At 43.1% G+C, this 27,384-nt stretch overlaps 2 protein-coding genes across 2 annotated transcripts; one reads left to right on the top strand and one right to left on the bottom strand.

Annotated features, from left to right (window-relative positions):
- The first annotated feature begins 1,721 nt into the window (after positions 1 to 1,721).
- On the top strand, positions 1,722 to 10,194 carry LOC102693266 (pyroglutamylated RF-amide peptide receptor-like). Its single transcript, XM_006625648.3, has 5 exons — positions 1,722 to 1,911; positions 2,696 to 2,757; positions 3,303 to 3,538; positions 4,289 to 4,386; positions 9,134 to 10,194. Exons 1-5 carry the CDS (start codon positions 1,833 to 1,835, stop codon positions 9,313 to 9,315), a joined length of 657 nt encoding a protein of 218 aa, XP_006625711.2. The 5' UTR covers positions 1,722 to 1,832; the 3' UTR covers positions 9,316 to 10,194.
- A 505-nt stretch (positions 10,195 to 10,699) lies between these two features.
- Positions 10,700 to 26,983, bottom strand: gmcl1 (germ cell-less, spermatogenesis associated). The gene is made up of 15 exons (XM_006625649.3): positions 26,665 to 26,983; positions 24,687 to 24,861; positions 23,439 to 23,562; positions 22,907 to 23,003; positions 21,675 to 21,772; positions 18,967 to 19,079; positions 18,456 to 18,521; positions 17,284 to 17,368; positions 16,101 to 16,191; positions 15,350 to 15,490; positions 14,614 to 14,683; positions 13,343 to 13,418; positions 12,522 to 12,667; positions 12,333 to 12,420; positions 10,700 to 12,200 (listed from the first exon to the last, which is right to left on the bottom strand). Exons 2-15 carry the CDS (start codon positions 24,851 to 24,853, stop codon positions 12,063 to 12,065), a joined length of 1,500 nt encoding a protein of 499 aa, XP_006625712.2. The 5' UTR covers positions 24,854 to 24,861; positions 26,665 to 26,983; the 3' UTR covers positions 10,700 to 12,062.
- Positions 26,984 to 27,384: the final 401 nt, after the last annotated feature.

Below are 27,384 nucleotides of genomic sequence, written 5' to 3'. Positions count from 1 at the left end.
CTCCTTTTTCAAGAAATGCAGAAAAGGAGGAACTAAGGGCCAGGGCAGATTTAGACCTGGGTGGTGTTGTAGACTGGTGGAAGGAAATTTGAAACAGAGAATTGTGCAGTCTGCGGCAGGAGGAAATTCTTCTCTGCACACTTTTATTTTCCTGCACCCGCTGCCTGATTTCTTGGATTTCTTGTGTGCACACTGCAATCCATTCTCTCTGCACACCTTTCATTCATCCTTAAATGGGGAAAGCTCATTTATCAGGCAGGGCCTGAGAGGTGACGAGGTGCTAGTCTTGCTGTTATTTGGCAAGGCTGGGGGCCTGGGGTGAGAGAGATTCCCAGCAGCCCTGCTACAGGGAGATACGCCAGACAGGCCCGCGTGGACAGGCTTGACCCAAGGGACCGAGCGCAAGCTGAGAGGGAAAGGCAGTACAGGGAGCAGGGGAAGCATCCCTCAGGAAGCAATGAATCATTCCTCTGGATGGTAAGATGTCACTTTCAAACACATGCATCTCTTCTCTCTATCTCTTGATCTACCCCCGGAGATCTCTGAGGCCACCTCTCCATCCTTTTGACTGCCTGATCGACCTATCTGTCTATGCACTCTAACCCAGCAAAAGCAATGAGATGGTGATGAGACTTTCATCAAGCACAGGTTTTTGAAAACGATCGTGGCTCAGTTTTATGGGTTTTTTTTTGCTCATGGTTACGGTGGGATGGTGTGGTGGTTAGCTCTATGTGCCTCACAGTCTGTAAATCCTATAAATCCTGTGCTCAGTTCTGGCCTGGGATACCTTCTGTGTGGAGTTTGCATGGTTTCCCTACCCCTGGGTTGCTGTGAGCCCATACTGTATAGCAGGAATCTAGCCAATGATTTGTCCAGTTGAGAGAAGTGACTCTTCTTTGTCATTTTTAAGTTTATGAATTGATATTTAGTCCTGACAACCTAGCTGCATAGTCAAAGCCAATACCATTGCTTCTTTCAAGCAACGACTGAATGAGATTCTTGGATCAGTTATCTACCAGACAAGCTAGACTAGCCAGCATGAATGTGTAAATTATGAGCTCAGTTGTAATTTGCTGAGAGAAAATTAGTTTTTGCCAAAACAGCAAGAACATGCAAACAGACAGGGTTTAGGATCTGTAAGTACACCATGCTACCAGACCTTCAAGTTGATGATAAGTACAGGTACTGTATATACAATAGATGAAAAGAAGCTCATGCAACTCATAGCCTTTCCTAACACCTCCCACCTGGCCACCTTTGAGCCAATCCTCTTTTATCACATCACAGGTAGCACCACCCAGTACTGGAGGATCAGCTGTGATTGGAGGAGAGCCGTGTCAATTATCACTACTTTGCATTATGGCAAGCCTGCAAGGCTACGGGGGTTGCATATCACACATTTAGGTTAGAGGGTGCTGATTGATCTCTTTTGTTCTTGAGCAGAGGAGATTATCCAGAGATTTGAGTAAAGTATTCAGAATCCTGTAAGGTACAGTCTGTTGGATGACATCATGCTCACAAATGAACTGAGGACCACAGAAAATGAGTGAAACCTTCAAAAAAGGGCAGGATGAAATTCTGAGACCAATAATTAACAAGCAAGTAAGCAAGAGGGAGCAAATGCCTCCTCTTGTGATCTTTCCTACCACCCAATTTTAAGCCATATAGCAGGCCTCTGAAATATGTGCTGAAAGACAGTAGTTTAATTCTTCAGGCTGTGGTCCCATGAAGTGTGAACACTGTTCCCCACAGGCCAGCTGGGCTGCAAGGTGTTGCCATGTGTGCAACTGGTTGCCGTGGTATCCAGCACTCTCACGCTCACCTGCATCGCCATGGAGAGGTACCAGGGCATCGTCCACCCGCTGAGGAAAAAAGGGCAGTACACCAGCCGCCGGGCCTGCAGAATGCTGGGTAAGGAGCAGGGTCTAATAAAAAAAAAACTCTATTTCCATCTTTTTGGGAGCATTTTCTGTTTATATGACACAACTAAAGCAATGGCCAATGAGATTCACAGTCCAGCAGTTTTTCCTCACTGTGTTGAAGAAAAACTTGATCGATCAAACAAATCTTATGGTCCACCACTATCCTGCCTGATCAGTGAGGTTAATGATGGACTGGTCTTCAAGAGTCACAGGATTTTCTGGGTCTCCTCTGTGCACTCGGAATTTCTTATATGAAGCAATTGATTGATTCATTGGTGGCTGTTTTGGGTGTTTAACAACTAAGGAGGCAATGTTAACTTGTGGGTAACATTAAACAGCTGGCGTTGGCTGTTTAACCTTTCCTGTTGTCCCCAGAACACCAGAAGTGAACTTTCTCTCCAAAGGACTTTTCTGATTTCTTCTGACCGCTGTTGACTGCTGACATTGCCTAACCAGTTTGTCTGGGCTTAGGTCCTCCAGATCACATGACATCCCAGTTCAATGCCACAAACTTTGAAGACTTTACACAACTGGAACTTCTGTTTGATGTTAGATTTTCTTCTGGAGTGAGGCCACAGCATTTTTGCTTTTAAAAATGTAAATCTTCCTCATGATGACTGAAGCAGAATGCCAATATTTAATTCCAAGAAGAAAGAGGGGAAAAAAAGTGGATGATGAACTGCAAATAAAAAAACAAGCAGTTTTGAAGCATTTGAGTCAAACATTGCGGCTACTTTCGTTCAGCTCGTCTCTGTCTCTCTTCCTTTGTGCAGGAGTGGTGTGGACTGTTTCAGCCATTGTTGGGTCGCCAATGCTGTATGTGCAGACTCTGAAGGTAAGATTAAAAAATGAGCCAAAATGCAAAAAGGTAGATAGGAGGTGCACCTGTGTAGTTCAAGCAGTAAAAAGACAGTGTTGGAGCTAGTCGATTGAATGCTAGTCAAGCATTCAAAATCCTCAAACACACTGACAAAGCCAGCAGACTTCTTCAGAATGAACACTGAAAGTGCATTCAAAATTAAGAACTGAAGGCAGTTCCATTCACAAAGAGTGGTGGGAGCATGGAACAAGCTACCCAGCCATGTTGTTGCAGCTGATACCCTGGCTTGTTCGGAGAAATAACTGGATGAGATCCTTGGATCAATTAACTAACAACCAAACAATCTAGATGAGCAGAACGGTCTCCTTTCATTTGTAAGCAATCTTATATTCTTATGAGGCCACTCTCTGATTGCTTTCTCTGAGCCATTCACTTCAGGTCTTTCTGTGTGAATCTCTTTTGCTGGTGCTGGGATGTTAGGGGTAAAGAGCTGGAAAAGAAAAAAAACAACCAAACCAGACCAGAAGCAGCTGACCTGCCCTTGCTCTCTCTCTGTGTAGGCAGAGTATGATTTCCTGTTTGACCGTCACCACGTCTCCTGTCTGGAGAGCTGGCCTGACCTCTCTCTGAGGCGCAGTTATGCCCTGTTCCTGCTGGTGGCGCTGTTCCTGCTACCTTTGGGCTCCATGCTGCTCCTGTACTCCCGGATCGGGTTTGAACTGTGGGTCCGCAGACGTGTGGGTGACTCCTCATCTCTCAATTCCTTCCACCGCCACGACAACGGCAAGAGCTGCAGGTACCCACTGGAGAGCGCAGGGCTTGTGGGGGCAGCCACTCAACTTTCCAGACCTGCAAAAAAAAGTAGCCAGTGAGAAAGTGTGATCTGTACAATGGCCATCTTGAAAATAGTCTGGGTCCTTTGGCTCAGATCTAAGGGGGGGGAGAGAGAAAGGAAGGGACTGCAGGCTCTTGAAACAAGGATGTAGTCTGTAGATTCCATTGCAAAACTTTTTTTTTTCTCATGTCCCATGGTCACATTCCTCAAAACCTAAGGTTGTCTTTAATCTGCCACAATTCTTTTGAAAATGAAAAAAAAAAACATTTATGAAGGTATGTTTATTTTAGTATCTCTCAGTTATGTATTTGACAAAATTCGTTTCCAAATTCTCCAAAAACATAGCTTGGTGGTTTTATGAAAACTGGAGCTTGTTTTTTGTCATTTGGTGTACTGGTGATCCCAGCAATTTGGCTTAAAGTAATGCATTATGAATGCTGAACCATTACGATCTGCTTTTTGCTTGGGACACAGGATAGCCCCAGTTCACATGACTCCCTTTGATCGTTAATCAAATCATTTTAGAAACGTCAGAATGGCCGCTCAGCTTCTTTAACTGTGGACAGTTTGCAGGGCTTCACCTCCATCAGATGGAGTCGGAAACAAAAGATGGGGAGAAAATTGGGACCGATTAGAAGAAAATCACCCATCTCTAAGTTGCCATGTCAAGGTTTAAGTTTTTCTTTTTCCCCGTGTCTGTTGTTCTGGCAGGAGGAAGAAGCGTGCCGTGTTGATGATGGTGATGGTGGTGCTGCTCTTCGCTGCCTGCTGGGCACCCTTCCACATTGTGCACATGCTCTTTGAGTATGGTGAGCTGTCACTGAACGTCTGTGTGCACTGAGCTTGCACTGCATGGTGTCACGGAAATATACCTATATAAGAGAGAGTTCTCACCTGAGTAAGGTCTATTTTAATATTGCAATATTGGGAGCCGTGCTGTCACTCTGCAGAGTGCGTCAGAGACTCAACTTGCTACAGGCAGTACAGGTTTTTTATAAATGTTGTATGCAGTGGAAAAATACAGCACTTAGTCCCTTTTCTAATACTTCCCCTTTCCTTAGTACAAAAAAGATGACAACATAGAAACGAAAGAAGAAGCACCAATACATATTGTGCAAAGTTTAGCAATTGCACTCGGCTAATTTGGTCATCTAGACAGTATGCCCTGTCTTCTGACAACGTGCACGCAGCACAGCAGTTACATCATTGTCATATATATTTAAGAATCAATTTACCCATTAGATGTCCATTTCAATGTCATCTGCATTGGCCAGTTCTGGCTGGAGTTGCACTGGTGGTGTACAATTGGCCTTGGTGATGCTTTACCTGTTAGAGAGGCTTACTGTATAAACATCTCCATGGATCTGGGGAATAGCTGCATTGCTAGATAACAACAGTAATAATTATTTACTGCTTTTCAGGCCAAAGGATCCCAGAGTACTTTGGCATATACTGTGGGTGGGGGGAGACTCACTTCATTTGCTATTAAGGAGCAACACCCAATGGCTGACATATCATAGCCACCATGCGCTAATGACCTTACCCCTACAGCAGATCAGGAAGAGCACTGAAGCAATGAAAAATGACATCGCGGATTGAATTCGGGGGAGAGCTTCAGGAAAGGTGGTTTATTCAAGCTGAGGCGTAATTTTGCCAGACACCCCTACTCTGATGAGCAGTGCGATGGGATCTTGAATCATGTCCCCTGGTTCCTTGTTCAGGTTCTCTGCTCCATAATATGCAGATGTGACACTAGGGTGCTTGTGGGACTGTGGTGTCCTGCTTTTCAGATGTTGAGGAAATCTCAGTTGCTTCCTTCCTGGCTTTCAGTATTCAGTGTTACAGTCCCATCTTATCATCCCGATTTGTCTGCAGCAATGGTTAAAACATTTCACAAAAACTGTCCTAAAAGGGTTTATTAGCAAAGTAGGTTTACTGGTTACTGCATGTGATCCATTTTCCCCAGAAAACACATAGATAAAATCAGCTCCCAGATTCTGGGGATGTTACTTGATTTCCAGATCACTGTGGTACACTGGGAACACACATGCATGTGCTCTCCTCTTTTAAGTCTGAGCAAGCCTGTCGTCCTCAGGATCTGAAACTGCCGTGTAGCAGACAGTTTCCACTTGTACTTTTACAAAGTGAATTAGACAGGCCATGTACCAGCTTTGCCAACAACAGGGAAATCAGATATTACAAATCCTGCAGATAAAGCCGTGGACTATCAGTAATGAAAAGGGTTGTTGTTTAAGTAGGAAAGGATACCACACAAATTTAAGTATCCAGCTTCTTTATAACAAGTTTTTTTTAAAAGGTCTGGAGTCAATATTTTCCAAATGCACCATTCTGTTTTATCTTATGTTGCCCCAGGCTTCCTTATCGACCTGAGGTGTTCTTTAAATATTTGATAAAAGTAGGGTTTTACACGAATAAGTCTTGGCAATGAAATGTCCTGACAGCCAGGAACAGCAATTGGTTCAGTTGATGGCTAATAATGGGGTTTGAAATACAATGCAAAGATGTTCCCACAAAACCGGAGCCTTCAGACTAACCAATTAGTCTATTAGCAGTTCATTTAGCCAGAGGGAGACACAGGAACTCAGGGACTTGTTAGCTGTTTGCCTGGGAGTTGCACTGATTCTCCTTAAAGAAAACCAGCTGTACTGGGACACCCAGTCCCATGAGCGACTCAAGAGTTTATCCTCCCTTGGGGTTCTAGACACGAAAAAATGCAAATTTCACCATCTGCCTACCTTCCTGTAATTAAAAATCAAATGTGCTCTGGGCAAGTCAAAGTGTCGAGCTCCCCGTATTAAAAATATTTTTTCCTCACTCATTTGATGAGAGGTACAGAGACTGGACAAAATCCAGAGATCTCACCAAGTACATATAGTACATCTTGATTTATATTGCAAAGAGCTGAAGAAAAAATGTGTTCCTATACAGTTGAGTGCTTTCAGATGAAGCGAAAGGACAGATGCAATTGGAAGCAAATTCAACAGGGCAATGCTTGCTAAAAATATTTTCTTAAGTTTACTTGGTTTGTTGTGCTGCTGTTCTGTGGTCTTATAGAAAATGAGAGGTCATTTGCACTTTGTTGCTAAGACCCGGGGTAAGCTATCCCAGGAGACTGTGGTCAGGATTAATCAAAACCTCGGCCTGCCTACCCATTACTGAAAATGAAATCAGCAGAAGATGGCAGATTTCCACCGAGCAAGGGGCAGAGGTCTGCCATCGAGTGCAGTGTAATTCATAACTTGTCACTGGCAGGTATGTGGAGGTTTTGATGCCAATCTTGCCCTGTGATCACTTTTCATGTGAAAAATACCACAAACAACAAAAAAAAAATCTGCCAACATTTATCATTCTGGCAACGCTGACAATGGCTGCTCGGGAGAAGATTCAGATGCCCGGAGGCCTCGGTTTTTTTCCCCCCGCCATCTCTGAAGCGAGTCCTCTCTCAAAGCTCAACCTGACTGTCAGAGCTGTCAGGAAAACAAAGCATCACTCTGCGGAGGAGTTTTCCCCGAGAGATGGATTTCGTTTTTGTAATTGTCTTTCCTTATCCAGAGCCATTTCTCCTTTCCCAATCCACCCTCTTCCAATCCAAGCATCTTAAAAGCTGATTCCAATGCTTTTTTATTTGCTTTTCAACAAACCCATAGCACTATAACTTTATGGTCTGCAACATGAACAAAGAGAAAGTGGGGGGGAAAAACAGCACAGCAAATTGACTTTGTGAAACTGAGAGTAAAACTAAACTGTACTTTAAAAGTTTTAGTGAAAAGACAGGTCTATAAGGGAATTTAATTACAGTCACAGAGTCTCTAAACGACCTGAGCAATTTGCTCCTCTGATGTTGTGCTGCCCATGAGAATGTTCTGTTGCTCATTGTATGGAGCCTGGTAAGAAAGCCTGACTCAGCAGATCTCTGGTTAAGAGCTGGACTATATTCATGCGATAAGTGCTTGAGACAACCTGGAGTTTACCCATTCAGTGCATCATATGTGAGCCGGAGAACCTAAAAGTACAGTCTAATTCAGTCCAAATTTCACTGGAAGCCAGGCTGCACAGTACCTTCTACACAGTAGAAGATATGCTGGTAACTAAGGAATTAAAGTAAATTTTGTTGGTGTGGATCAAACCTGAAGCAGCAGACAGGCAGAGCAAGCGTCTTAGCAATGTTACACATTTGTAAGATGTTGTAATGCTTCTGACATGCTCTTCAAGTGATCCCACCAGGCCCAGTGGAACATCAGGGTTCCATCAAGTACGATCAGGTACAGCACTGGTCACCCACTTTGCAACGCTAATATTGGGAGCCTATTTACATAACCTCTGTCTGGTCACAGTTTTGTTGCATCCATGCCTGATATTAAGATGGACACCGGTAAAGTAAGCAAAATTCAAATCAGTGGTGGTGATCTGACCAAGAAGCATTGTGTAAATACTAAAAAGACAAGTTGCAGTAAAATCCCTTAAGGAACAGTGAGTTAGTGGGGTAACATCAGCTGTGAATGATGAATTAGCCACACAGGAGACCGACCAATGAAAAGATGTACCAGTAATCCCCATGTACTTTTCCATTTGATCAGGTAGGGTGCCACGATATACGGAATCGAGAGCAACGCTTCAGTCCAGAAGGAAAAAAATAATGTGGTCCAGAGACAGAAGCCATCAGAAACCAATCATAAACAGCCCTGTGACTACTGTGCCTCAACACTGCATGAAAGAGTTAGCTAACTAATTAGCTGCAAGATTGTAATTGAACTATAACCACTTATTCCAGACTTGTTTAGAGAAAAGGCAAATTGGAAGACTGAACAGTAGTTGTTAAATACTTGAAGATCCTGGCAAAGTTTTTGCTAACATTAGGGCCAGATTTCAGGGACTCATTGATGAGGTTAGCAACACATGGGCAATGGGATTTAGGAAGAGGCACCGGAACAGAGTCTAGGAAAAATTAAGACATGAGGTTTTGTCACATATTAACTACCAGCTCACTTACACAAGCAGCATCAACAGCAGTAGAATAAGAGAAACTCAAACTAATTTAAAAAAGAGCATTTTGAGGGCTTGGCTATCATGGCTGTAGGAGACGAGGTCAGAAACTGGTTATTAATTAAACATGAGTTTGGCTTGCATACTCTGCTTGCGTAAAGTACTTGTCAGGGGTTTGCAGAGCACCTCGTAAGCTTTGCAAGTACACCGGGTTTTTCCCATGAAGCAGAGGGAGCTCACACTGTTACAGATTTGTCCATCGCTGGAGAGACAGAAGAGTGTCACCTCCGACAGCAGAACGCATGATAAACCAAGCATATCTCTTCAGGCTCAGCATCCTCCTCAGGGGATAGAAACTCATTTTCACAATTCGCAATGGTTCTAGGCAAGTGGGATAGAGACCCATGTACAGACTGGGGAGATGGATCAACAAGTGGAGAGACACATGGATGCAGACTCATACAGGAAGGGAGAGCTGCCATGTCCAGTCAGGTGAAAGAGTGAATATAAAGGCTGTGTCCTGTACCTGAGGGCCTGCTCGTCTGCTTGCAGATGTGCTGGCGGACTGGTGCGACGAGGTGACGGAGAAGATGTGGCTGGCTGTGGTGCAGGCCGTGGCCTTCTCGCACTCCTTCAACAACCCGGTCCTGTACGCCTTCATGAGCCGTGACTTCCGCCAGAGCTTCGCCTCCCTGCTGCCTCGCCCCCACCGCACCCACCCGACCAGCCACTGAGAGAGCCACCCCCCCCGTCTGCAGAGGACTGAGGCAGAACACCGGGCTCGGTCAGCTAGCATCTGGAAACCGCAGGGCTCCTCACCCTCCTCTGCATTGCAGACACCTGACTTGTAATGTCAAAGGCATTTGACGAATTATCAGCCACACACGTAAGAAAGTGAGTGGAGCAGAATTCTGCAATCTAAAGTGCATGATGAGTAGCTTAGTGCTTCCAGACCTACAAGCAAGACAAAATGTATATTGCTTTGCATCGCATGTAAGATACTAACATTAGAAAGAAAGTCAGCCTGATTTAAATATGGCTTTATCCTCAACACTAAAACAAGACCCCAGGCAGTTGAAGGTCCTGTTGAAAATGAAATAAATGAAAACTAAGAGCTGGCGTACATAGATCGGACCGTCACAGATACTCCTTTGCACAGAAAAAAGTGGACATTTGGAACCAACTTCCAGGCCAAGCAGCTGAAAGTGAAGACCTAGGATCTGTCACAAAATGGCTGGATGAAGCTGAGAGATCAACATACCTGAACAACAAAGCAACCAAGATAGTCTCTTATTTCCAAACTCTAAGATAGGTCAATACAGGCCTACTCATTCAGAGAGAACAACTGTTTCTATATTAACACTGAGCCATTATTCTATACATAACAGCTTCTACAATTATTCTTCTACATAGTTCACCACTGTGCAAATACAGTAACTGTGAGGCATCTGACACAGAGGAAACGAAATCTGAGTGTTTTATATGACTGACTTATTGGACATAATTTGAAATGGTGGTCCAACAAGAAGGTTACTTTAAAATGTCTTTTTATCCCAGCTCTCAATAAACAAAAAACTTAACACAAGCCCATTAATGTTGAGATGTTCATTTGTTGCTTGTGTTCTGATTCACACACCGGGCTCTATACCTGAAGCACTATTTTAATTAAGTCTCAACTCAAAGCAACGCTGGGTTTTAAGTCCTTCCTTTTAATTTCCCACTGGATGCATTTCAGAAAGCCTTAACTGTGAGCTGTCGCTACCAGGCAAGGCTTTCTGTTTAATCTATTGATCTGGTATCAATAAAACTATTAACATGATTTTACTCATCTGCTTCTGGCTCATCAAAAAACGATTCTTCATTTGTGCATTTCATCTCCATTAGAGAGACTGAACTTCAAGCCTTCACAAATATATGCTTGTTTGCCACATTAAGATTTGGCATTTGCTATCTATTCTCACTCTCTGCTTTGGAACTGAATTGACAATGCTTAAGGAGCTGTGAACCTGAGATAAGGACTTGCTGAAGTCCAGTATTCTGAGCCTGTTTTCCACCCAAACAATGATAGGCTAATGTAATGGAGGGTATTACGTTTCCTCTGAAAACATGCACCACAAATGGGAAGCATGAAAATTTATTTTAGATATACATAAACAAGTGGATATTTTTTCATGCCCCAGTTTAACAGAAATTCAAGTTTCCCTACCACCTCCTTTCCTTAACCTAGCCCCGACCAAAGCTTTTTCAAAAATATAAAAATATAACGCAAGCACCATTAACAGGGCTACATTTTAGTTATTGTAAAAAAAAAAAAAGTCCCTTGGTTATTGTTGCTTTGGTGTGGAATTAATTTTTCCCAACCTATCAGCCTTTGAGGGCACATGCACAAAGACTTAATGATATTTCACATTTGTTTCAAAAATCCTGAGCTGCTGAATAGGAAAATATTTCAGCGTATCATTTTTGTATCAGTCATAAAAAAAACAACAAAATTGGGTGTGCAGGACCCAGGGCAGTGATCTTTATATCTGTTCACTTATTGTCACAGTCCAGTACCTCCTAGAGGTTTCCTGATATAATCACCGCCTGCTTCAGTCTGGAGAAAAGGGGATAAATTGGTCCAGTGAGCTGCATCGGGTATTAAAATGCTCAGTGAAGAAAACCTGAAAGACTCTGAGGCCCTCTTGTCCTGAAATTAAACCCTTCTGCTCAGGGGTTTCAGGCATTTAAGTCAGTGAAAGGAAAGATCGTAGCCGAAGTCTTGAAATGTCACTGCCTGTAAAAATGCGCGTGCATCACCAATCTTGCATCCTCAAAAAAGAAAATCATTGTAAATCACCAGTTTAAAAAATCTTCTCAAAAATATCTGAGAAGTTTTATAAAAAAAATGGGGTGTAAAAAGCCCCCGCCCCCCAAAGATTTGAGTTGTAAAGCACCGACATAACAGTTAACAGGATGGTTAAGAAAGTTAAACAGGATTGGAGGATCGAATGTTAAAAAGCATCACTCTCTTACAGGTCGTTTGGCTCTTGGGTGGCCGAGTGGCCCCATAATGCTGTTTCAGCTACAGCACTCCTGCAGTGCTCTGTGAAAGCCAGGACATTAACTCTCAGTTCAAGACATTACAGGTTTATCTGCACTAACTCCGCTGCCAGCACTCCGGAGAACTGAGCTTGAGGTATATCCAGACAAATTACTGTTATGATGATGACAACTACACAAATGTTACGTAAAAAAATACAAATGTTTCGTATTCAAAAAAACTAAATGGAAAAAATCTTTAGTCCTTTGAGACTCGTGGACCCCGGTGTGGCCAGTGCACAGTCCTGCTGGCCTTTATTTCCACTGATACTTTCTGAAAAGAAAGTACGTTTTCTAAGGTGTTCCAATGCGGCGGTCGGCACTGGGCAGCAGGCAGAGAGAGGACTCCGGCCCCTCGGGGTGGCGGAGCGAGACTCCCCTGCAGGTGGACGGACAAGGCTCAGGACAGGCTGCGGCTGCTGCTCTCTGGCTCGGGACTGTCCACCCTCCGGTTGGGAGGGGAGGTGTACAGGAAGTTGCAGCAGATAAACAAGGGGAACACCAGGAGACGACTGTCCAGATTCATGACCACGTACTCCTATGGGGGGAAAAAAAAATAAACACACAGAGGGGATTTTCACACGATGTGTCTTTAAAGCATATCAAGCAGTACTGGTATCTGACCCCATCTGAGCTCCAGGCACAGCCCTGCCCCTCCTTCCCTCCTCACCTGGTCCTTCTCCAAAGCCAGCAGCTGATACCCAGTGGAACGGCTGAACACCAGCTTCCCGCTACCATCAAAAGACGCCAGCCGCAGCCTGCGCAAAGAGCAAAAGGGTTAGAGCTCGCAAAACAGAGCAGGTGGCTCCATGGGCAACCTGGGGCAAAGAACCCCCGAGCTCCGAGCTCTCCAGCTCACCTGTACGCGATGTGGCGGCGAGGCTGCAGGCTGACCGAGCCGCCACACGGCTGGCTCAGCGTGTTCCTCTTGAAGACGATGAAGCGGTTGGTGTAGGTGACCAGCAGGTCAAAGCCGAAGTTGAACCCAGTCCACCTCCAGCAGTACTACAGAAGGAGATGTGCACGCCAAGAACGCGATGAGAATTCTTTGCATTTCTACAACGTTTTTTATCTACAAGAATCTCAAGATCTTCTACATATATGAGGCAAGCCACTTCATCCACTACTGGGTGACGAGTGGCTGTATCTGTGCACCAGCAATCACAGTAGACAGTATAGGTGAAAATGTGGTTCACCTGTCAAATTCAGGGGGGACTTTAGAAAAGCCAGATTGCACAAGACCAGGATAGAATTTAGCCAGTACATCAGGGTGACACTTCTATGCTAAGGGCATCATGGGATCTTTAACGACTCACCAGTCAGAATCCTGTTTATCTCATCTGGAATATTGCACCCCCCTGTAGTACAGTGCCCCTGGTCACCATACAGTGGGTGTATGTAAATATTTATTCCAGACTGTCCTGACTGTACACTTAGCATCTTCAATAAGATATGAACAGAATGAAGAAGGAATCTACTGAATGTAGATGAACATGACTGAGCAAGTCATCTAAATTCAAAAGATTTGGTAGATCAGTTAATATTCAAGAGAGAGAAAGCTCAAGAGCAAATCATCTTTGCCTTGGACATCTTGTGCTAAAAGAGCAAGAGCAGGTGTCATGGGTCTAAACCAGTATGTCTACTCAGAATGGACAGCTCAAAAAAATAAGCTTGACTCACATCTCCGTCCTTGGCCAGCTTTCTTCCACATCGCATACTGTTCAATTCAAACTCCTCCTTATTGGCTTCCTGGGGGCTGAGAGAGAGAAATCAATTTCAAGTACAGAGGAAGATATAGGCAGCACGTAAGAAAAAGCTCAGACTGCTGGAAGCGGAGCCTTCCTGTACAGGACATTCTGAGAAGTCAAGCAGCTGATAGTCATGTTACTAACACTAGGGGCATGGAAAAAAATGTCTGAGTACATTCGATGTGAACTGCCCCCCTTAAGAAATTAGTGGTAGACCAGGTGTTCCAGTGGTCAAGGTAAAAAAGCTTGCCTGCGTGTCATTTAAAAAACATTAATACACTGATCTCCAAGTTTAATGAAACACTGCAGACTACAGCTTTCATTTTTTAAGGCATACAGAGGTAGAGGCAAGGTGGTGCACATGTCAATCGAAAGGTAGAAGTGCATGAATGCAGATGAAGAACAGAAACCTGATGTGAATGTGCTGTAAACAGCATCCAAAAGGAGTGCAATTAATTCTTCAGCTTTAAAACATAGACTCCATATCAGTATTCACTTCTGAACTTGCCATGGAAGATCTGAGTCACTCTTATAAGTATGCGCATAAATTTAGTGGGACAATTATGAGCAGAGTCAAGCACCAGACTAAGGAGAAGAGAGATCCAGCCACTGCCAGTCTCATCCGAGTCAGCCAGCCTCATTAAGAAACTGCCCTGGACAGCTGGAGCTGTAATGAAAGCTTAATAGGGGAGTTCTAATGAGAAGGCCAGAGCTCTCTGGCGTTGTTAGAGGATCACGCTGCAATTACACCCCATGCCGAAAAGTGCTTAGTAAACCAGGAGCCCTCGCCTTCTTTTAGAACAGCCTGGGTAACAGGCACGCGCTATTGCACAGTGTTGCAGAACAAAAAGACTCTTTATCGTGAAACAAGCTGCACTGACATGCCCAGAGGAGAAACTATCAATATTTAAATAGAGTAATCAAAAGCTGTTTTAAATGGCTGGTGTGTGGGATCACAGAGTTATTAAATGAGTCACCTTGGAATACTGTGCTAGTCACATGAAAAAATACAAATTAGATGCTTTCCTCCCCCAAGCATCCGTTCCCTTCCCTCAAGATTAGCTAATAATGAACAACACAACACGTACAAAAAGAATACGTCACCAGGTCCTGCACTGTTTACGAGCCCTGAACGAAATTCAGTAAGACAATTTCTGAACAATTGACAAATACGGGACCCACCCCACCTCTCCAGCTACATACCCGGTGTCACTGTCATGTTCTGTCCTCAGCATGGCAAACCACTGGTGCTTATAGACCGCAGACAGCCACTCTGGAACACAACAGAGAGAGACTCACATCCTTTCAGCTCAGCACACTGCTGTTAGTGCAGAAGGGACCTGCTTTTGTGCGTTGTGACACCAGTACTCCACCCTCTCCACCTCCTGCCCAAGGGTAGGAAAATGAAGCACCAAGCCCGTGAGAAAAGGGTGCATCCTGTATCTCAGACCTCATCAGTTCAGTATAGTCCTGAGAGATCTGGATTTATTGTAACCATAGAGTAGCTTTTATTTAACTGCAACATTGTTTAAGATATCAATTACTTGCCAATGTTAACACTTTACAACTAGCAAGTGGCATTTCGGATATGGCAGGGCGATATGTTTAGTTTAGTGAATTGTCTAAGAAACAGGGCTCCTAAATGTCTGCCATTGTGTTCCACCACACTTATCTTGATGCATTCATTGTTATACCACTCTGTTACAGTATCTGAGATGGGGCCATTGCAGAACTCTATATGCACTAGTCAATAATGCTAAAACTCCAGATTCTGTTACTTCTGCTGCGGTAATTCTTGGATCTAAGTATCTTAACAGTTACCCAACTGATAGGTTTCCTCTGCTTTGTTTCCTATTCAATGCAGTGACGCGGAAAAGCACTTGGGATGGAGGTGGATTTGGGAAGACGGAGCGCCTTGTCCCGGACTGCGCTGGCTCACCGGAAGGCAGGATGGCGTCCCGCTCCACAATGCGCGCCGATGCCAGGTCGTTGATCACGTACTGCAGGCGGACGTGTCGGAAGACGGGCAAGAAGGGGATGCCCTCCGGAGTGTCCAGGAACGACATCCCTTCCGCCAGCTCTAGAACAGGCACACTCAGGGGTGATGAATGGATACACATATAAAACTACTCATGCTCTACCACGGCTCTCAGCAGCCAGCGGCACACGAGCTGTACGGACACGCAGAAGAAATGTGTAAGAATTTCTTTGATGTCGGTAAGAAAACTGAGACATTCATGCCTCGGGAGCCAAAGAAATTTCCACACTACATTTTCCTGAGTTCATGCTCCTGTTTGTGGGCCACAGAGTAGAATACATTGCCAATATAAGAAAACGTGACTAATGTCACAGGTTTGCTACAGCACCAAGCACACTGAAGTTGCTGGAGTTGGAGTTGTGCATCAGGTCAGTGCCAGTGTCCATGAGCCAGAATGGATTTTATACTGGTGTGCAGAAGTACAGTACAAAAATTGAATTCCATTCATTGGAATGAGGAATTTCATTGTTTTAGGGACCTCTAAACTTAAGATGTAGAAGTCACAAACTCAGCTTTATTCCATTCTGTTAATAATTTTGTCATTTTACCCCACTGCTCTCTTCAGGTGCTCTCTGAAGGCTCTATAGTAAAAACACTGACAATGCATGTCCATTACAGCACGCTACATCTAAAGAACACAAAGCACACAGACCTTTCTTCTCCATAGCAATCCAGACATCTGCGTCAGCTAGCAGCTGTTTAACAGGCCCGTTCCAGGAGGGGTGCAGCTGCAGGAATGTCCACTGAGAGAGAGAGAGGCACTAGCAATGAGAATTTAAGCCTCTATTCATACTACATCAATTTATGCATTTCCACCCTCATATAACTGTTTAAATTGCTTAAGAAATACTTAAGAAGGAGAATACTTCAATATTAAAGTATTAAGGAGTTTAATCAGCATTCAAATAAATTAAGAAGTGCAGAGAAGACGCCAAAAAGCAATGAAAAACTGAGTCCCTACTTAAATTCTCATTTTAAATTTCCATGCATGCACCAATTCATTACAAAGGAAAAAAGTAGTTTGAACTCAGATGCAAACTGGATCTTAGACTTGATTTTACCTAGAGTTGATAAACCTTAACAACTCAAAGTATAGCATATGTAAAATAAAGCTTTTCTTTTTCATTATATGCATTCCAGAAATGGTAAATAAGAGTGAATTCTGCCTTAGATCTTTTGAGTGTAGAGTTAGCTGTACATGTCTTTGGAGGACACTGCCATTTTGGAATAGTAGATTTTATCCCGTTGGCTTCACTTTCTTATTCCCATCAACTGTTTCGGAAGCAATGCTTAAAGCATTAATGCAGTGTGCTTACTTACCACCACTTCCTCACTTATAGCTTAATGTGGACAAAGCAATTCTGTTTTACCTGTATGAACCGTATGACACAAGAGACAGGACAGACGCAATCAGATTAGACCTTCCTAATATGTAGGGGTGTAGGGGTCTTTAGCCCTGGTCCTGCAACCCCAAGCCCCAATCCAATGACTCTTATTAATCACCCCTATATTACCCATCACTCTCAGAGGGGCCTGACTGTGCTTCCTCATTCTCAGACAGCGGATGTCTCTCCGAGTCCTGATGTGAAGACGCAATTGGAGACATTAAACTGGGTGGCATTTCTAAAGACTACAGAAAAGTGTCCGAATCTAAAAATTAGTTCAGACGACTGTGAAAGAATCAGACAGCCAGTAGGAGCCGCTGCACTGTGATTACACTCTGCCAGAGTAACCTAGCCAACGTGACATGGACCGCTGTTTGCAAAGCACCCGAGTTCAGCACTTGAACATAGTGGGAACGGTATTCGACAACACAAGAAAAGCTTGTTGCTCACTTTCTTCAGAGCAGTGTAAACATCCATCTCCACCTGCATGACAAAAAGATCAGGTGACTTAACCAGCTGCTCCATCATCCCTGTGCTGAAAAAGAAAAAGACACCAAGTCAGCCACAGCACATACATATATGGAACATTTCCACTGTGATTAAACAAACAAGAGGCTTGTTACATTAATTTCAGGATGATTTGGGACTAGAATCTAAGTACTCTTCTGTGCTCCAGGGTTCTCTTAACTGAACAGACTACTTGCATGATTCGCCAGCTGATGATTGGTGTTGCCAGTGTTTAAAAACATGTAAGCCTGTTAAAAGCCTTACTGGAGTGGGACTCTTCAGGACCAGAGTTAGAAGAGAAAAAATAAACTTTATTTCAGTTTCCCAAATAATCAGCAGCTCGGGACCTTCCCTGGAGGCTCAACCGCTAAAGGTGCTTGCCTGAGCACGAGCTGAGCACTGTGATTGTGGGTTCGACCTTGGATCACATCGCCTGGACCGTGGACTGTGACCTGTGTGTAACTGTGACAGTGGACTGTGACCGGGAATCCCCTAATCTGGGATAAGAAGGCCAGGGTGCTCTCATAAATCAGTGAGACAATGACCACTATGGCCTCCTGGGTGCTTGCAGATATGAGGTGCAATTGTGAGGAGCACCATACTTGTGCAATTTGTGCCAAATCTCCAGTATGGGGATGTGCTGCTTGAAGTATTAAGAGACGAAGAGCTCAAAAGGTGGGCAGATCATAGGCTTGTAGCAGCAAGCTGAGATACGAGAAATACAACTGGCAATTCTAAATCACGTGGGTATAACAAAACTAACAACTCATTTTCTTTAAATAAAACTTCAGCCCACAAAGGATTTTACAGGTGGCACTGCAGAACCTGTTTAACCTACATTTGTATGGTTATAGGTCAATTATTTTCACCAGCTGTTAAACAAAATGCCCTAATAAATATTCAATTTAAAAAGAAGAGAGATGCTTCTGTAAGCTAAATATAGGTACAACATCTGAAATCATAGTTACGAATACAAAATCTTTCTAAATGCAAGAGGGAAATGAGAGGCACTGGCTGAGCCTGTCACATGATCCTCTAATGGAAAACTGCACTGCATTGCAAAGCAGTATTACAAGGGAGTATTCAGAATGGACTTCAGCCATAAGCACCCTTACCTGAGCTCCTTCATCAGCTCCACACTCTGGTGTGTCATCAGGTTGTTGAGGAGCCACTCCAAACACCTGGAACACAATTGATCCCATATGGTCAGAAATAAAACCCGAACAGAAGGCTCTCATGTCATGCTTGATTAATCCATTAATCAATTTCATTACACAAACCCTACATGATCTTCAGCTACAAAGACTTCTGTAAGACTCGGATCAATGGAGTTCTCCAGGATCAAGATTAGAGATCAATGCTACAGATAAACACATTCTGACATTTGGCTCAGACTTCATTAGTCCAGCATGCCTGCCAGTCTATTCTAGGGCAGAACATTTGCAATGAATGGAAAATTATTTAAGTGACTTAATGTGCAGTGAGTTGTGACAATGCCCTGTGTTCGTAAAGACTTGAAGGCCTGGTACTTGACTGCACCCATGTGGGCTAAAGGCCGCTATTGAACCTGCAGCACTGAGGCTTTTCAGAACGACGGCTGGCAGACAGTGTGGTAGACATACTGACTCTTTCTTAACCGAGTCAAGGCCGTAGGTCCCAGCAGATGTGTAATATCCACATACAGTCTTCACAGTGATGGTCTCCTTCATCGTCTCCCCACACTGCTGGATCAGCCCGTCCTACACAGAAACACACTGACACTTTAGCCCAAAAAAAGACTTTCTACATCAGTTCCTACCTTTGTGTTTCATGCTTACACAACATCAAACCTGAAAACTTCAAAATGTCAAACCACCAAAAAAAGGGTAGTTAAGAAAACACTGATGAACAAAACAATTTATCCATGTTCTAAATGCTTCAACCAATCTGGGGACATGGGGGAGACAAAGTCTACCCCACAAAGCAAAGTGGGGTACACCCTGGAAAGGACAGCAGCCCCTCACCGGGCAGACACAGACACGCAAACGTGCACACCAGGGCCAGTTTTCCCAGAAGCCAACTAACCTACTAGTATGTTTCTGGACTGTGTGAGGAAACCCACACGAACATGGGGAGAGCATACAAACTCCACACAGATAGCACCCCAGGTCTGGAAGGCAGGGCCCCAGTACTAACAGGCAGCAATGCTTGTCAGTCCTCCAACAACAAGAGGTTGATACACTGATCAATTCATTACAGCAGGTCAGTCTCATGATGTCAGGTCTGTTCATTATTCTGCTGGTGTTGTGCCAGTACTTTGTAAGTATTTATTAAGTCTTTCATTTTATTGCATGTTTATGGAGATGGCCTTATTGGTAGAATATAGCCTTTCTGTTTCACGATATCTCTCATGTATTCTTTAAAATGTATTTTCCAGCTTTTTTCATGGTTCCAAGAAGATTTTCCCAAATGTAGACATTATTCGCCCATGTTATACTGTGGATAGCTACTCTGGACACCACATGTCAGACATATTGAATTTGGCAATAGGCCTAGAAAAATGCCACTGTATGCCTTGATTGTGTAATTAAATTTATCCAGGACAAGCCTGGTCACGCTTTTTGAAATGCACTTCAAATGCATTTTGAAGATGTCATGATATTCAGTAGCACTGAGGAGTAATTCTCAGATTGCAGATAACCTGCTAGAATAATCATCAGTTCAATAGTGCTTCATTGTCCTTGTAATACAAAATGTGCTAAACATAGTAATGGCTTACACAAGTAGACTTGTCAGTAGCGTCAGATGTTATGATCACTTTTTTGTTTTTGCGTAATTCAATCTTCAGTAAAAACTCCTTTCTCAGTTGATTTGCTGTAGGAACTGTCCCATCATTTGTGTTTATTGGAAACACATATCTTGGGATGTTCAACTTTTTCCATGATAATATTAACGTAGACAGAAAACCTATACTTAATAGTAAATTACCATGTCTGCATTCCAAGTTTTTTTAAAGACGAGTACCGCTCACAATGCCTTCTATTTTGTGTATTTTTGTGATTTTAAATGCCAGTCTATTCTTATCTTTTCAGTGCAGTTCAATGATAAAGAGTAGGCTTTCCAAAACAAAATTACATTTGTTGTACAATACATTTTTTACAGTTTAATGTCAGTCTTTATTGATTTGTACCAATAACCTCATCATAATTAGTTCCCAACTGTAATATCAATCAATGTTTCTGTGCTGATTACCTAATGATTGCAGAGATTAGTGTGTCTACAGGGACACCTGTTGGATAACAATTGAACTGCAGGCTAGAATCTCATCTGCAAAGGTCACTACTTTAAAAACTCGAGGCCTGAACTCTTGGCTAATTAACATTTCTATTTTAACCAGATCTAAAGAAATATTGAGAAAATGGACTGACATGGTCTTGTTTAGGTTGTTTTCAAGAGACTTAAAAATCATTAATTAAGTTTTCAACCAATAAATCATATTATTGAGTATTTTTCATTTACCACTGCCCTTAATAGGATAAGAAGCTTTCTCTAACTGTGGATACTTCTATCTATGTTCAAGAGAAAACTATCATGTTCTTTAAAATCGCACTAATTAAACAAGCGGACCAATGGTATTTCAGATATTATGAGCTGCAGACTTTAGTACAAAATGTATTGATGAAATGTACTGAAGCAGAATAAGGAATTGCTTACTTCTGTTGCAAATTTAGTGAAAGCAATGCTTAATCCTGGCTCAAATCACTAACCAACTATGATTGAGACCCCTTAAGAGGCGATGCCCAACAGGCAGAGCAAAACCGAAACCAAGCTGTAGGATCAGTAAGTTAGGGCTCTCTTGCCCTTCTGGGAAATGGCCATCCCTGTGACTTGACAAGCATTTGCAGGCTTGCAGTGACATCAGATATGCACTGCTCCTCCAATTAGTGCTAACCCTCCCATCAGGCACTGTGGAGTGTGCAGCAGGTCTCATTCTCTCTCTCTCATCCTGCTGTCGGTCTTTCAAGAGGGATGGGAGTAGTTATTACAGAGAAATGTCTGAACAATTGGCAAGTGGGTAGGTCTATAACAAAAAAAAAGCCTGCTTTGGTTTATACATTATTGCCTAGAGCTTAAAAAATGTTCAATAGCTCATACTACAATACTACAGGAATTCATTTCATTTCAATCCTGCTTAATTTTTTTGTTTTACTTTCAGCAAAAGCTAATGCAACATTTGGGATTTTCAAAGCTGTAGATCTTTATATTTAGAAAGATGGGATAAGATGCATCATTATTAGTAATGCAAAGCAAAAAAAATTGCTCAAAGTTAAAAGATCACGTTTTGTGGCACTGACCAGCTGAAGCATGCAGGCTGCTGCCAGGATGCTGACCACTCTGCTGGGCTTGATTAGAACATCATCTCGGTACAAAGACCCAAACGCCACCTGCAGAGCTGCACAAGGTGATCAGTCAACCCTCTGTGTGGTTATTCATAGAAATGCATGCACATCAAAATAATGACAGGCTCGACATGCACTTGTATGTTACATACACAGCCACTCCAACTTCTCACTGAGGTAGTAATCCACTACCTATAACGAGACAGCCAACCTCAGCTCCTGGAGGACTGCAGGAACCTCTTCATATTCCAATTTAAACCCTTAACAGAACTGACTGGATAGCTCAAATGGACATATGAAATATATTTGAGATATAGTCTTTTAAAATTAAAAGCCTATCTAAAATTGCGAAGCAGTGGCACTGTGGCTAAGGATCTGCGCCTGTGGCTGGAAGGTTGCCAGTTCAAATCTTACTCTGGCAGAGGAATCCTACCTTGTCCCTGAGCAAGGCCTGAACCCCAACTGCTCCAGGGGCGCCGTATAAATGGCTGACCCTGCGCTCTGACCCCTAGCTTCTCTCCCTGTCTGTGTCTCATAGAGAGCAAGCTGAGGTATGAGAAAAGACGAATTCCTAATGCAAGAAATTGAATATGGCTAATAAAGTGATCTTATCTTATCTAAACTTGAGGTGTAGCAGCAGTTGTCAAAACTCTTTTCGTGCCTGGAGGTGTTAAATTATAATCAATCTGATCCAGGTAACACCAGTTAGACTCTTGACTAAGCAGCTGGGATGTCCACAGTGGTGCACAACAGCTGGGAATGCCCGAGTTCCTGAACTTGAGGTTAAATCTTCTGTAGGCACTGCGGGATTTGCAGAACTGGCAGATGACTCTGACAATGTAGTTTTGGAGGAAGACAAGAGTATGTTAAGCCACGTCAATTACCAGATTGCAAACTTAATTTGAGATGTACAAAAAGAGCAACTGCTTACAAATAATAAAAAAAAAAACGCAAATGGGACGAAGTTGAGAGTGCACTGAAAAAAATACATGTCATCCTGAAGACTCTTGCTTCTCTGACAGCACGTGCATACATGTGATGTCAGTGCTGCCCTCCTGAGGTCAACACAAGCCCATTAATGGATGGTAGCCTGGCCTGAAGCTGTGGATTTCCAAAAATATGGGAGAAAAACACTAGTGCCCAGCGATCTGGGACTCAGGGCAGTGATGATCAGGGCAAGTACTCACCCTCAGTATCAATGTTCTGGTCTGGGATCTCCAGCTCGATGACGGTCATGCTGGACTCCTTCCAGGAGCCACTGAACATACTGGAGAAATAGCCCGACTGCAGTGAGAGAAGACAGAAAAGCACAGGGAGGGAGGAGTGAGAGAGTGAAAAGAGACAACAAGAAGAATGTAGGTAATGGTACAGTTTTGATACTATTCCCCAAACACAGTGGAACTGTACAGTTTTCTATAATCTTTTTAGCAGTAGTATATCGATCAGTCAGCTGCATTTAAATCATGCACTGGGCAGAACACCACAAAACACCTACCATGTCAGAACTACTGTAAATTATAAGGTTTATCTCAGACCTTTTATACTTTTAATGGCTATAAACAATGAAAAATAACATCCAAGTATTTGAGAGTGCAGCTATAAAGGGATAAAAAAAGACAGCAGAAGACAGACATCCCAAACGTCAGGGCTGGGCAGCCCTGCTCTCTGGCACAACGGCTCTATTCAATACTGAAGAGCTCAGGGGCTGTCCAGCTTCACCTGGCAGAGGTAGACCTTATGGAGATTCCACTCCTGGCCCAGAGCACAGATACGGATGTCACTGTTCTCTCCATTCAGGAACAGGGTCTGGTAAATGTACTTCGATGTAGTTTTGAGCTTCTTCCTGCAGCAAGAGGCAAAATGAGATGGAGAGAAAAGAGGTGACTTGAAAATATCTACCTATGAAAAGGTTTATTGTTTTAGGTTGGAAAATCATTTTCTTGACAAAACAAACAAAGTGTTAGGACATATAATTAAATTATAATCAAAGGCAGAGAATTTATATCAAGAGATGTTGTGCTAAAAGTCTACAATGCAAAGACCTGATTTAGAATACTATATATACAAATGGTCCCCATGTAACAAAAAATTGCTTCTCTGCAATTAGTTCAGAGACCACTGGTACCCAGATATGTTCCCAGGCTTAAGGTACTGTCCTAAAGTGACAGAGTAAAATATTTTTTTTTTTGCCTTAAATAGAGACGTCTGAAAATGGACTAAATGATTCAAGTATTCAGAATCGTGATAGGAATTGAGAGTCAACCCAATGGACTTCTTCAAAGCCAATTTTAATCTACGAGAAAAGTGCATTTAAAAACGATAATAGATATGGGAGTACAGAACAAACAATCCAGCCATTAAACCTCAAGTGAAACGTATTAAAATTTTCAATAAAATGTTTTGTGGGTTTTTAGCATTTTTGAAAAAATACTTATTGACAACATGAAACGGACTTGCCTTCTTCATCTATGGAATATGGGCATTGCAGGATCTTGCACCCCATAAAATATGCTGAAAACTGCAAAGTGATACCTGAGACTAGGATACATATTCTAAATCATATTTCCATCCTCATCCATCAGTGTCTGATAGAAGAGCTTGAATGCGTCAGGATGTGTGACAGTTCTGCCTCAAAAAGTGAGGAGGGCACGATTTAGTGGAGTGCCACATTCTGTGTGAGGTAAGGAGTTTAAGTGGGGTCACAAGTGCACAAGATCCAGGTATAATTTATTTTTTTAACTAAATTTAATGAACAGGCAATGCTTAATAGTTTCATTTCTGGAAAAGTACTTCTCTCACTACACCTTAAGTATCTCAAGCTTCAGGGTCAATTGTCTAATTAAGGCTCAGCTTTGCTTAACCAGACAGAACACCGACTGCCCCCACGTCTGGCAGTGGAGATAGGAAGGGTGCATTGCAAACACTTGATCCAGCTGAAACAGTGACAAGATGCTGGGGATCCCTGACCTGCGTGGCGTGTTAAGCAGGCGGTCCGGGTCCTCTTCCCCATCGCTGTCACACTGGCACCCCATGTTCCGCTTCCTCTTCCTGCACTCGCAGCTGTGCCTCGACTCCACGGCACCCCCTGGCCTCCCAACCGCTGACGCCCCCAGCCTGCTGCTCAGACCCCCCATTTTTCGCTCTGGAAAGGGCCAGGAGCACCACAGCCAGCCAAAAGTGACAGGAAGAAAGGACAAGGAGACAAAAGACAAAGCTGGTGTCTTTGAAGTGCAAATGATCTCAGTACAATTCTGCCCAGAATTGCCTACTGTTCTTTTAGGGCTGCTGTGTGGGGTCACAAAGCTCCAACTGCTCAGGTCTGCACTGAATTGCCCAGATACTGTTCTTCTAGGGATGCTGTGTGATGTCACCAAGCTCCAACTGCTCAGGTCTGCACTGAATTGCCCAGATACTGTTCTTTTAGGGCTGTTGTATGATGTCACAGAGCTCCAACTGCTCAGGTCTGCACTGAATTGCCCAGATACTGTTCTTTTACGGCTGCTGTGTGATGTCACCAAGCTCCAACTGGTCCGGTCCGCATGTAATTGCCCAAGTACTGTTCTTTTAGGGCTGCTTTGTGATGTCACCAAGCTCCAACTGCTCAGGTCTGCACTGTATTGCCCAGATACTGTTCTTTTAGGGCTACTGTGTGAGGTCATAAAGCTCCAGCTGCTGAAATCTGCACAGAATCTGCACAGCCGAGCTCTCAGAAGCTGCTCTGGAAGACCACGACCATGAACCAAACTCATGCCCGGGAGTTCAACAGTGATCTAGTGCTTAAATGACTGAATTTATAATCCAGACTACTATTGTGATACACCGTTATACTCCTAAGACCTGCAATGACTTGCATTACCTTTGGATAAAACAAACTAACATTGTTTAGGAGTGTAGGCTGGTTTTGGAGAAGGCAGCTTTTGGAGAAGCTGCATATGAGCAGGAGGCAAGCCCTGGTGCAGAAAGACATCACTGTAAACCGAGTTAAGATAAGACATGGACAGGCAAGGAGAAGGACTAGACACCAAAACAGGGTCAAGAAGGAAGAAAACAAAGACAGGAGAGAAATGAGGGAAGTTCAACACGCTTAGTTGGAAACAGCAAGATCGTGTCACACACATGGTCAGAAACTACTGATCTCCTTCCGGCACTTCCACTGTACCCAGGACTAAATCCAGGACTTGTGCTCACTGTGCCTGCCGTCGCTGGTCTTTTGTTATGGATGATATAACTCAAAACTTACCTTTTTACTACAGCTTTGTCTAACTGCCCTACATTCTATCTGCATAAACCTGTATGTTCCTGTTATTACTTATTACTCCATGCAGCATCCTCGGGTTGGGAAAGGTGCTTCATAAATAAGGTGTTGGGTGACCTGCTGCAAGGGTGCACGCTCAAATTCTAGATTCGTAAAGACATGTAGGACGTGCGAGTTCTAGTGAATAGAAGTAAATAAATTAATTCACTTCAGTCCGGAATGACTAACGTCATTCCTTGAGAGGTTCCTTGGTCCTTGAGAGCTACACGTTGTTAGTACTGTATGTCCGTGCTGGACTGTGCCTTTACAGTACTGGGGTTGCCTACGTGTCGGATTTTTGTGGTTGTTTGCCATCTTCTTAACTAATTTGTGTATAAATCCTTACACTTCACCATTTTCTAGCTGCTACTGTGATATAACTTTAAAACCCCCGAAGGATACACAAATTGAGGCCGTGCATAACCTTTTCGTAAAGATATCCCAAGACGACAAAGTAAGGGGCACCAGGTCTTTCTTTACCACTACATAAACGTTAATTTTAGACGGTAATTAACATATACAAATCATTTTTATGTGTTTTATAAGACTTTCAAAGTAAAAAGAAGGTGGTTTGCAGTACGTTAAGGGAGCATTTTACGCCGACGACAAAGTCAAAAGATCAAATAACAACGAATCAGACACCACCCTTACCTGTCCCGTGGAAAAAAAAACAACTGGCGATTTATTTTCCCAAACCAAAATCTCTCTTTCCGCGAAAACAAATCCAGGTAGGCAGTTAAGATGACTTTGTTTACAACTACAAACGTACTTGTTTATCTGTAAATCAAAAAGAAATCCCATGGAACCCCAGCAGATGGGAGAATCGGACACACTAGAAGAATATTCTTCTTCATGTTATTATCGCTCTTAATTATTTATATAAATTGTATTATTTTAAATTGGGTATTTTGTCTTTCTCCTGTTGTACCTAGTTGTACCTCCATGTTTCTCAAACACAAAACACTTAACAGTCACATGTCCACTTTCAGCCAATCCCAGGCCTGCAAGGTGAAGCGGAACTCTTACTCTCCACCAATCAGTAAGAGAGACAGCTGTAGACCAATCAAATACCTTATCTTGAACAAAATGACCCGTCGCTGACCAATAGAACGTCCTCAAGGGGGCAGGGTTTGTATTGTCCAATGACAAACAGGAAAAAATAGAAGAACTGCAGAGACACCAATTAGCGCAGAGATTAATAAACGACGTTATGTAGAGCGCAAAGAGTAGTGCACAAATATGCACTGGAGAATGCAGTGGCTGTAGATACCACAAGTATTCTATTAACCTGTGAAATACTGAATTAACATGAATAATGAATAGATTTTGTCCATTTGTAGAAAATGGATGACATTCGTTATCCTAATATTC

The sequence above is a fragment of the Lepisosteus oculatus genome, chromosome 2, assembly GCF_040954835.1.
Source record: "Lepisosteus oculatus isolate fLepOcu1 chromosome 2, fLepOcu1.hap2, whole genome shotgun sequence".
Lineage (NCBI taxonomy): Eukaryota > Metazoa > Chordata > Actinopteri > Semionotiformes > Lepisosteidae > Lepisosteus > Lepisosteus oculatus.
This window is presented reverse-complemented; position numbering and strand designations above follow the sequence as displayed.